The sequence below is a fragment of the Berghia stephanieae genome, chromosome 7 (assembly GCF_034508935.2).
Source record: "Berghia stephanieae isolate SIO BIC M18660-M18661 chromosome 7, UCSD_Bste_1.3, whole genome shotgun sequence".
Classification (NCBI taxonomy): domain Eukaryota; kingdom Metazoa; phylum Mollusca; class Gastropoda; order Nudibranchia; family Aeolidiidae; genus Berghia; species Berghia stephanieae.
Genome location: NC_088366.1, coordinates 65959120 through 65971515, shown reverse-complemented (window position 1 = coordinate 65971515; position 12396 = coordinate 65959120). Strand labels below are relative to the sequence as shown.

The window sequence follows — 12396 nt, the reverse complement described above, 5'->3', positions numbered from 1 at the left end:
AGTTGCACATGTTTTCAAAACGGTATTATGAGGAAATGAACCAAATAGTAGTAGTCCGTCAGAGCCATTTGGCCCATAGAGTCGGAGTTTATCCCGGTTTCAATAACGTGAAACGGACAATAGCAATTGCTTGCTATCCTTTGGATAGGACGCTAGTCTATCGCAAAGTACTTTCCGCCAGATCTAGCAGACCCAGCTACCCAATTACTGCTGGGTTGACAGGGGTGGTCAGAAAAAGTCTCGACTGCACCCGGGATCGATCTCGGTCCCTTTGCGTGTGAAGCGAGTGCTCTACCAACTGAGCTATCGGGGCCCCTAAATGAACCAAATAGGCGACAGAAAAATTGATTTATATTTAAAATATTCAGAAATGCGACATTTTAGTTCTTCGCCCCGCTGGAATCGTGGCTAATTCTTCTCAATTCTCAATTTAAAAGAAAAAGAAAAAAAGACTGAGCTTTTATATAGTCTTGCGCAATATCCACTAAACGTGCTCAAAGCGCTTTACAATGGTTACCTGGCCAACAGCAACATGTGACATGTAGGACAGGACATGACGACTGTTAGGCGATATTACATCTTTTTTTTTTTCGGACGGAGATGACGTTGTTAACGGCCAGGTACTCATTTTACACCTGAGTCCAGTGAGAGAATGTGAGTAAAAAGCCTGTTCCAAGGACTCAACTATGCGCCAAGTGAGGCTAGATCCCAGGACCTTATGATCTGAAAGCGAGTGTCATACCACAAGACCATATAGCCACATGATAGTTTTTCTAGTTTTCTATCTCGATCACGTAAATTAATGTTATAAACATCTAAATCCCCATTCCAGCATATTACCGTTTTGAGGCGATTGGTTTCATATAACAACTCAACAACTTCCTCTGCCGTACTCTGTAAAAAACACTATATTTTAAATTTTGGTCAGAAAACTTGCCCTTCAAATATCGATCGATTAAAATGACCCTTATCTTGATTTTTTTTAAACTCTCACACCTGGGACTTCGCGAAATCGCAGATGAAGGTCCAGGTTGGACAGGGTTTTTTTTTTTTTTTTTTTTTTTTTTTTTTTTTTTTTGTTTTTTGTTTTTGGTTTGTTTTAGGTTTGTTTGTTTTTTGTTGTTGTTTTTTTTTTTTTGTTTTTTTTTTTTGTTGTTGTTTTTTTTGTTTTGTTTTGTTTTGTTTTTTTGTTTTTTTTGGTTTTTGTTTTTTTCTACCAAGAAGAGGATCATTTTAATCTATTGATAGAATTTGTAGGACGAGTTTTCTGGCTAAAATTGATAATAAATACGTGTTTTTTCAGAGTATGGCATCACTGGGGGAGGGGGAGTTGGTGGGGGGGGGAGGGGGTCTTGGGGGTTGGCGGGGGAGGAGGGGGGGGGGGAATGGGAGAGGCTCAACGACCTGTCTACCTGTTGTAACGCGATGTCTGTCACTCCCATGTCAACATCTTCATTAGAAAAAAATCTACCTGTGATTGAGTCTGGTTCGACTTCGTCAACGTCACACGTTTTCAAATGAATCAAATTTTTAAAAAATGATTGGAGCTGTTGTTGTGTTGAATCAATTAATGAATGAATTTGGTCCATTTTTGAAATCTTAATGACTCAAATTATTCCAAGAAAAATATTGACATTCTCACATGGAAAAGATTGTTTATAGTCAGTACATCACTTTTCCCGAACATCCGATTGTGTCTCCAAAGGTAGCCCTACATCATCTTACTCGTCAAAGGATATCGACGCACTTTGAAATATAATTCCTCAATTTTAAAAATAATCTAAAGTTATTTTTGATATTAAGGGGCATCGATTGACTTGCCTATAACAATGTTATTAAACGGTTTGTGATTATTCGATGATTTTGGAGTTGTATGTGAACTATCTCGTTGTTATGAATTCTATAGAAAAGTGTTAGATAAGTTTTCTAACGAATCAGCCATGATGGGGTGGATGTGTGAGCAGAAGACCTTCTTACATGGTGTGACAGCCTTTGTCACCGCCTTATCTTTACTAGGATATCACTCCGCCTTAGCACAGACAATACCAACATGTGAGTAGAAATTGTAGAATAAGTGAACGGTCAAAATTCATTAGAAATGTTTAATGATGTTAAGCAATGATAGGGACTTTTGTTCGTCGGTGATTATTAGTTGACTCAATTTATCGTTTAGTTAAACTTTTCCTTTTAAATAACAATCCACAACAAACAAACAAAGAATTTCTATGGAATCCTCCATCAAGCACGGATGAAGAATTTGCTTGTTGTTAATTACCACGTCGTACAGATCGGCAGTAGTTTTTGATTTAGTGTTGATAAGTTGTTTGTGTGTGTGTCTGTGTGTGTGTGATAGATTGTTGCTGTTGCAGTTGTTTTGTTCGCTTGTTTGATTTGTTTTGGTTTTGTTTTTGTTTTTTGTTTGTTTATTTTTGTCTGTTTTATTTTGTTTTTATTTGCTTTTTTGTGTGTTTTTGTGAGGGTTTTTGTTGTCGTTTTGTTTTTGTTTTGTTTCTGTTTTGTTGTTTGGTTTTTTATTTTGTTTTTTTTTATGCGGGATGGGAGGAGAGGGGGTGGGGGAGCTTTACCCATAATATTATTAATAAGAGTTGAAAAAGCATTGATGGACCACCCTAACTTCCCGCTGTTTCTAAAATTGACAAAATATGATTCTTTTCCTCACTCATGTATGTGTTAGTGGTGCAAAGAATACACACTTCAATATTTTGAACCTTACATTTGGATATGCATCAAAGCATTTTTGCCATTTTATGATTATTTTGACAATTGTATAAAGCTCTGTTTTCAGCATACATTTTACTAGACGAATTGACAGTATCGGCAGATCATACATAACATGGTATAAAAGGAACGAGCCATAAACGCTACCTTGTGTGACACCCCTTTTCACTTTCATGACTCTAGATATCTAATCACCGATCATTCCCTCTGTTTTCGCTTTTATGAAATATCTATCCCAATTCCAGTAACTTTCTATCTTTGTCGTAATACCCTTTTAATGTTGTGAGCTTCTTAGCCAAGCGCATGCTATCTATACTTTGTCCTGCTAAACGTACTTTTTTTCCAGACTATCTCGATGACTACTGTTCACGGACACTGGACATGACTATGGCCAACGTCAAGAGTGGGCGCATCATGCTCCACAGGCCTGGTCAAAACCCTATTTATCCAAGCTGTTACATGATGATCACCGCGCCAGTGAACAAACGCCTGACCTTCAAGTTCCATTCCTTTGACATTGAGACCCCCGTTGGCTGCCTCAGTAATTTCCTGCGTCTCTATGAAGACCACAAGCGCCAATTCCCAATCACAGGTAAAATAATTTTTAAAAATAATAAAAAATTACCTTTACCTTTACCGATGTTCCATGTCGGACACGACAAAAATAATAATAGTAATAAAAATAAATTCCCTTTATTCATCACTAAAGGGACATTTTTCTCTAGGATAAATTCCAAGGGAAGACTGGAATAACTCAGGCGTCAGCCGCAGTGCAGTGCCGCAAGGTCAGCTAAGGTTATGTGACTTGCTCTAGGCCACACCCTTAAACAATTAACACTTGACTTAAATAATAATAAAAATTCCCTTTATTCATCCCATAGGGAAAATTTTTCTCTTGGATAAATTCCAAGGGAAGACTGGAATAACTCGGGCGTCAGCCGCAGTGCAGCGCCGTAAGGTGAGCTAAGGTTATGTGATTTGCTCAAGGCCACACAGCGCGACGGGTAGTCGAACTCGGTACCTTTCGGGTACGAAGCAAAGACCGTACAGCTGAGTCACGCTGCCCATAAGCCTTTATTTACCAACAAGAGAGAAATTGTCACATAAATGTTACGATACAAGCAGAATCTTTAATAGTTAAAATACTCTTATTCATTAACCTTTTTGAAGATTTAAAAAAAAATAATGCCTTTTCCGCCACGACATCATAAGATATCGTCGCCAAGGCATTCCACGAAGGAATATAGATAACTCATCAAACAAGATGTCTGATGTCAACAGGAATCACCCATGTTGTCTAAGTGAGCAAATTGGGGGTTAATAATCTTGCTCAAGGAAAAAAACGAAAGTGCCTGAAGCGGGGCTCGAACCCGGGTCAATCGGATCACAGTGCAATGCCTTAACCCCCCAGATTATTTTTTTTTTGAAGATAAACTTGAAAAAAATTGAGCTTTTGTATAGCGCAATATCCACTAAACGTGCTCAAAGCGCTTTACAAAGGATCCCTGACCAACAGCAACAAGTAACATGAGAACGAGAAATGACGCCTATTAGGCGATATTCCAATTTTTCGGACAGAGACAACGCTGTTAACGACCAGGTACTCATTTTACACCTGAGTACGGTGAGAGAATATGAATAAAGAGCCTTTTCCAAGGACTTAACCATGCGCCGAGCGAGGCTCGAATCCAGGACCTTCCGATCCGAAAGCGAGTGTCATACCACAAGACCACATAATAGCCGCACAAACCATTGTTATAGCCAATAAACTTAAGCATTGTCTTCTTCTTCAAGTACCAAGTCTGTGCCAGACATCGGTGGTCATGGTACGCCATTCATCTCTCTGATCAGATAACCTCAGATAACTAATATTACTCTTCTCTTTCTTTGTCACCCAGCTGTTCAAACTATTCAAATATGTTTTTCTTGGTCTACCTTTACTCTTTTTACCTCTATCTTTCCTGTGAGAGCGAGATGTTCAATACATTTATGTCGATATAGGTTCCCTAAAAATTGCATTTATCTTTTTCTTATTGTACGAATTAATAACCTTTTAGTTTCAGCTTGCTCTAATACTTCTTCATTAGTTAGCACTGTAGCATAGAAAATTGCTTCTCTGTACAGAATCATACATAGCATCGCCATTTTCTGTTTAGTGCAGCTATGCAATCTAGTTTTATGACTCTCGCCTTCGGATCGGAAGGTTCTGGGTTTGAGCCCCGCTTTGAACGGCGCACAGTTGAGTCCTTGAACAAGTCTCTTTTCATCCACGTGTAAAATAAGTACCAGGAGGGTAACAACGTTGTTTCTGTGGCAAAACACATTGTAATTGTGCTTTCCAAGCGTTTTGTTTCGCCCAATAATATGTTAAGTGATACTGTTAGCTATGAGATCCCTTGTAAAACACTTTGAGTATGTTTAATGAACATTACGCTGTATAAAAGTGTTCCCTTATTATTATTATTATCATCATCATCATCATCATCATCATCATCATCATCATCATCATCATCATCATCATCATTATTATTATTATTATTATTATTATTATTATTATTATTATTATTATTATTATTATTATTATATATTATCATTATCATCATCATCATCATCATCATCATCATCATCATCATCATCATCATTATTTCTATTATTATTATTATTATTATTATTATTATTATTATTATTATTATTATTATTATTATTATTATTATTATTATTATTATTATTATCATATAATTTCCATCTTCCTTCCATTGTATTTCAGACAGACTATGTAACAGTGACAATATTCCTGACAAGGCTTTCATAACCAATTCAAACGAAGCGGCTGTTTGGTTAAATAAGGAAAATTATTTATTGGATCAAGTGGAGCTGATTTTCACGGCCTTTTCCTTTTGTGAGTAGAATCAGTAATCAATGTATAGATAGACGGCTTGACCTTTAAAAGCGTCATCATTTTCATCATCATCATCATCATTATCATCATCATCATCATCATCATCATCATCATCATCATCATCATCATCATCATCATCATCATCAGCAACAGCAGCAGCAGCAGCAGTATCAGCGTTATCGGCATCATCATCAACTACATAACCATTATCATTACTTTCTTCGTGGTCGGCATAATCATCAGTGTTGTCGTCATTGTAATAATAATAATAATAATAATAATAATAATAATAATAATAATAATAATAAAAATTTAATAATAATAATTTAACAGTAATAATAATAATAATAATAATAATAATAATAATAATAATAATAATAATAATGATCATCATCATCATCCTCGTCGGCATCATCAACATTATCATCATTTTTATCGTCATTGTCATCAGCAGCATTATCATCATCCTCATCCTCATCATCGTTATCATCGTCATCATCATCATCCTCATCCTCATCATCGTTATCATCGTCATCATCATCATCATCATCATCATCTTCATCAATATCAACAGTAACAACATCAACAACAACCAACACAACATCTTATTTTTATTATTAAAGCGACATCATAAAGAAAATGTTTCCTCTTTTCATCTCGTCCAGCTCCGTGCGTCGGCGGTGACTTCCAATGCGACAACGACCACTGCATCTCTCAGGAATTCTACTGCAACGACGAGTACGACAACTGTGGCGACGAGAGCGACATCTGTCTGCTGAAACACGGAACCGTCGTGGGTATCATCGTGGCCGTCGTCGTGGTCGTGGTCATTCTGGCCGTGCTTCTTGCCGTGTTCATGATACGGAGACAACGAAAGATACGGCGGGAGAAGGTATCGGGGTAGTCACTGGGGGGGGGGGGGGGGGTGGAATATTTCTGGGGCGTGTTGTGTTGATTGGGGGGGGGGGGGGGATTCCGAAAGCCCCTACATCCCCAGTATTCTTTGTTTTTTTAATAATGTTTTAGTAGGGGGTTTGAAAGGGGGGAACTTTTTTTTTAAGCTCCCCCCCCCCCCCCCCAAACCCCCTACTAGAACATTATAAAAAAAAGTTTTCCCCTCCCAAACCCCCTACTAGAACATTATTAAAAAAAAAAAAAAAAAAATACTGGGGATGTAGGAGCTTTCGGAAGGCCTCCCGTTGATTGAAATCTTCTAGGTGCACCTATTTGCAGGTCTGAATAACAGGACACAATAGGATTCAATAGTCTGATGTCACGTCCGCCCAGCAACCAGCAGCTTGGTTCTAAACATAGATAATCGGTACTCTTTATTCTTCATGATGGCTCGAACTTTTTCACATGTCATGTGATCAGAATGTATAAAAGTCAAAACATGATCAAATTTATACTGATTTTCTTCTTTGGATACACTTTTATGCTCGTAGGAGAAGTATTTCATAGGGGCGGTCGTGGAGATAATGGCGTCCGCCAGTGTTCCGATAGTTTAGAACAAGTTATTATGCGTCAATACGAGGGAAGTGACGTCACGATTGGTGAAACCTATTATGGGTCTGATTTAACTTTATTGTAGTGGATAATATTTTACATTGGTTTGAGAGTACATTTCCATTATAACAACAATGAGACCATCAGACTATCAGACCTGCAAATAAGTACCATCGATTGGAAAGATTTATTAGATACAATTTGATAGATGAATGGAAAAGATATGATGTGAAATATTTTTCTTAACTGTTGTTGGGGGGGGGGGGGGGGGGGGTTGGTTGGGTTTTTCTTTTTTTAATGTTGTTTGTTTGTTTATTGTCTCGTTTTGATTGTTGTTGTTTTGGGGAGGGGATTTTTTGTTTGTTTGTTATTTGGGGATCCTTTGTGTCTTTTTTGTATTTTGTCTTCTTTTTTTATTTTTTATTTTTTTTTTGTTTGTTTGTTTTGTTTGTTTTGTTTTGTTTCTTTTGGGGGGGGGGGGTTATTTGGTTTTGTTGTTGTTTGTCTGTTAGTTTGTTTATAATTTTCTTTTGTTTGGGTTGTTTTAGTTTTATGGGGAGTTTTGGGGGGGGGGGTTGTTGTTGGGGGTTTTTTGGGGTTTTTTGGGGGTTTTTTGGGGTTTTTTGGGGGTTTTTTTTCAGTTGATATCACTGTTGCTGTTGTCGCTGTTGTTTCATTGCTATTGATCTATCAATGTCTTGCTATTAATTTTTAAACACAATATTATAATGTCACTCGTTTTCCTTTCCTATATTCAAGCTTTGGGAATTTATCTTTTCATTTGCAAAGAATGCTGTGTTCCTACATATAACTATGACCATAGCCATCGTAAACTTATAGCCTGACACTGACCAAAAAGTGACGTCAAAAGACAAGTCTCGGGACACAAAAGAAAACAAATCGTGAGTTGAATTCAACAGTTCAACCAATGGAATCTCTTGTTTCCTTGAGATCTACTAACGACAACTCACTTGACGCTGCACAAACCTCAAAAAAATGACGTCAAACTAAAAGTCATAGAGCGTTCTAGTGTCAGGCTATAAGTTTACGACGGCTATGCTATGACCTTGTGAAAAGTGATGCATGCTCAATTTTTCCTGGTTTATATGAATGTTGTGTTGTGTTTGTATTATAATAAAACGTGCAATAATTGAATGATTAGTGCAATATTATGATGGTAAAATGAAACTCGTGATATTTCAATGAGATTTGCTAATTTTATAATCATTATTTGATCCAATCCGTTTATATAATATTGAATACTTTTATATCAGAAAGCTATATGTTTTATTTTATATTTTGCATTTCATCCGTATTGCCTATTCATCATGTATCACATCGGTTATTTTGATGCTTTAATTGATATATTTTTACGTTTTGATAGATTTCGTTTTGTCTGTTTTTTGTTATGTTTTTTTTTTTTTTTTTGTTTTGTTTTGTTTTTATTTTGTTTTTGTTTGTGTCTGCGGTTTTTTTAAGTGGGGGTTGACTGTAATATTTTTTTTTCTTTTGGTCAACTCCTACTTTTGTTGTATGGACAATTTTTTTTTTACTTTTCTTGAATACAAACAAAGAAAATAAATAAAAATATTGTCTCATATAAATTATATGACATTTTGATATTGATGTTATTTTATTTTGTAGGTTTTACGTATTCATTTCTGAATGTATTTCAACGTGAGAAGGAGACTCAAATTCTGCTAAGTCACGCCAAGGAAGGAAATAGATTACAAAAAACCTCTTTCAAAATGTTATTCAGAAAATTAAACGGAGCAGGCATTTATGTTCATAACAAGGAATGAAATGAATAGAAAAGTGCCAGAAGACAATAGAGAATAAAAAAATAACAACAACTTCGCGACTTTACTGAACAAAATAACGCTTAGGGTATGTTTCTGTTAGGCAAGAAAAAAAAATACAGGTAGCCTTTTTTTTCTTCTTTAACTCGCAACATGTGTGGCAAAAAAATTGGAGCTTTAAAAAAGATCTACATGTATTAAGAGTCACATTTCAAGCATTTAATCTATAGAATGTCTCAATTGTTCATATCGAAGTCAATGTGTACTTAATCGCAGGTCTGATACTCCAAATTGTTATGGGCCCATCGTTGTAATGGAAATTCACTTTTTTTTCTTAAAATCAAACTAGTGTCCATACATAATAACAATGTTAAACCAAGCCCATACTTGAGCTCGATTATCAGACCTGCAAAAATGTGCACGTTGATCGATGTACTTTAGGTTCTCTTGCAGCCCGTCAAACGAGAATCAATTGTAATATTTTTATTTAAAACTTTATGCAATTAAGTACAAGTGATTACTAAGCTGCTAGAATTTGTGGGCTGTCAAAAGAATTGTATAAAAATGTATATAACAGGTTCCAAGAGGAGCAAATCAATAAACACGTAACGTTTCGGGCTCAAAACCCATCCTCGGTCAGTTTTTTTGTTATTGGCCGATGAATGGTTTTGAGCACGAAACGTTCTGTATTTGTTATTTGATTCCTTTATTTATTTATTTATTTTTTAACTGTTAGATTCATTTTTTGTTTATTGCTTTTTGCACTCAAGCATGCTCGCTTCCGTCACTATCTCTGTTGGCTTCCTGCTTGGAGCATGCAACCCTTTATCTTTTTTTTTTCCTGCTCATCACTATTGAGACTTTCAGAATGATGCTTGGTGAACATTGGTATCGCCCCAATATTATAGTTTATATAAGCCTGGGCTCCTGGCATGAGATTGTGGACTTCCAATATCGCTGGTAAATAAATGTGTGTATTGTTTTGAGAGACCCGCCTTCTGAAGTAAGTGTGGGAATTAAAAAATTATGTGTGTATCAATTAATAGGATTCAATAGTCTGATGTCACGTCCGCCCAGCAACCAGCAGCTTGGTTTTAAACAAAGAATATTGGTACTTTTTATTCTTCATGCTGGCTAGAACGTTTTCACATGTCTTGTGATCAGAATGTATAAATGTCAAAACATGATCAGATTTATAATGTTTTTGTCCTCTGGATACACTTTTATGTTCGTCGGAGAAGTACTTCATAAGGGCGTCCGCCATTGTTCCGATAATTTAGAACCAGGTACTAAGTTACTTTGCGTCATTACGAGGGAAGTGACGTCACGACTGTTGAACCCTATTACAGTAAGATTATGTTCCTATAGCTAAAATGACTATGTGATCTAATGATACTCGCCTTCGGTCGGGCCGAAAGGTTTAGGGTTCGAGTCACGCTCTGAGCGGTGCATAGTTATCCTTGAAAAAAGCTCTTTACTTACATGCTCTTCCTGTAATCGTGTGTGAAATGAGTACCTGGCCGTTAGTGGCGTTGTCTCTGTAAGACAAACAAATGTAATATCGTCTAACAGGCGTCATGTCTCATCCTACATGTTATGTGCTGCTATTGGCTTGGGACCCCATGTAAAAGTGCTTTGACCACGTTTAGTGGATATTGTGCTGTGCAGATGCTCAAGTTTGTTGTTTGGTAAAATGTGATTCTATGTTAATAAATAATAAAAGGAAGATAAGGTAGAGGTAGTTGCAGAGATAAGAAACGTGGATGAGAGATGGGGAAGGGGTAGATAGATAGATAGATAGATAGATGGATAGATAGATAGATAGATGGATAGATAGATAGATAGATAGATAGATAGATAGATAGATAGATAGATAGATAGATAGATAGATAGATAGATAGAAAGATATGTAGATAGATAGATAGATAGATAGATAGATAGATAGATAGATAGATAGATAAATAGATAGATAGATAGATAGATAGATAGATAGATAGATAGATAGATAGATAGATAGATAGATAGATAGATAGATAGATAGATAGATAGATAGATAGATAGATGCAAGAGAGTGGATTTTTTAAAAAGACATAGTGGGAAAGAAATTCAAAAATATATCGCTGTTTGCGGGAAATTGATAACGATAAAACTGTATCTCTTTTTATATTATTTAACGTCATCTTCTCTCCCACCCCCAGGTTGCCCACATCCTGTTCGCCAACCTAGACGATAAATCCCAGTTGTCCTTAGTGTCCAACGGAAAGTCCTCCATTCTTAAAAAACAACCCAGCCTTCTGAGTCACGGCAGCAGCGTTGCGCGATACCCAGGTATTCGAACCATTGCCTTCACGGGAACCAAAGCACACCCGCTTGGCTACGTGCCATTCGTGGCCACGGGCACTCCAATGAGTTCACCGTATAGCACCTTGAATAGAGACGGGGTTATATTAGGATCGAATCTGGGCGAGAAGACTCGATCTTCCATCAAATCCAAGCCTAGCAAGATTTCAAGAGGCAAAAGTGACGTAATGCTGACGTCATCCGTAAGAAAAAGACCTTCCGGTGAATTGCGGCCTCCATTTTATTTCGACAAAGACGGATATTTCAGCGATTCTTCCGCCTCACAATCAAATAGCTTGGGTAAACAAGGACGGCGGTCTAGCCTTGATATGACAGATGCAAGAAAGAAGAAAAAGAAGAGAAAGTTTATGGGCGAACTCAAAACGACATCCGACAAAGAGAATGGTGGAAACTCTCAGCGTGGAAAACCCACAGCGGAGTATGGAGTCGTTAACAAGGGTTATAAAGATTCCAAGGAAGTCCCTGGACGAGAGCAAATGACTGAAGATCTTTATATTGATGAGAGACGACTAGTGGATACAGCGGATGTTCCGGAAATACATGTAACGCATGCGCAAGAACCGAATAATCGTGATCAAATATTAAACAAAGCACAGTCAACTTCCACACTTGATAGAAATTATGGGATGCCTGTTTATAATGGACCCCCAGCACGGACCTCTGTTCGATCTGCAGAAGCTTTAAACCAGTTGATGGAGAGACGAAAAGAAATGAGTGAAACCCCCAATAAATCTGAAGTATCCGCTTTGAAAATACAACCTCGAACAATGACGAGTGCGGTTGTACATCGCCCTGAAGTCAACGCAGCCGGAAGTGATGACAACGACAGTGTCAACATTGAGACATTTGTTGAAACCCCGGGTTCCGACACGGTGGACGGAAGAATCCAGACACCGACTCATATTAGTGTTTTGACCTCACCACCAAAAGCTCCAAGTAGAGCAAAAAGGGACAGCAGGACTTCAGCTGCTGAGGCTCGTACTGATGACGATAACATTGAAACTGTTGTTGAAAGTTGGCCGACAACGGATACCACCGTTCACCCACAGACTCATATCAGTACCATAAATTTGCCCGGAACTGCATCCGGTA

The 12396-nt window shown here is 37.3% G+C and overlaps 1 protein-coding gene across 1 annotated transcript in view; it reads left to right on the top strand.

Moving 5' to 3' along the window:
* Positions 1–1387: 1387 nt before the first annotated feature.
* The window catches only part of LOC144976300 (uncharacterized), an 11692-nt gene continuing 683 nt past the window's right edge, over positions 1388–12396 (top strand). Inside the window, exons 1-5 of the mRNA XM_078920491.1 lie at positions 1388–2052; positions 3086–3331; positions 5507–5638; positions 6304–6530; positions 11142–12396. The exon at positions 11142–12396 is cut by the window's right edge and continues 683 nt beyond it. Coding sequence (XP_078776617.1) covers positions 1941–2052; positions 3086–3331; positions 5507–5638; positions 6304–6530; positions 11142–12396 — 1972 coding nt within the window. The 5' untranslated portion in view covers positions 1388–1940. The remainder of the gene's footprint in view (positions 2053–3085; positions 3332–5506; positions 5639–6303; positions 6531–11141) is intronic.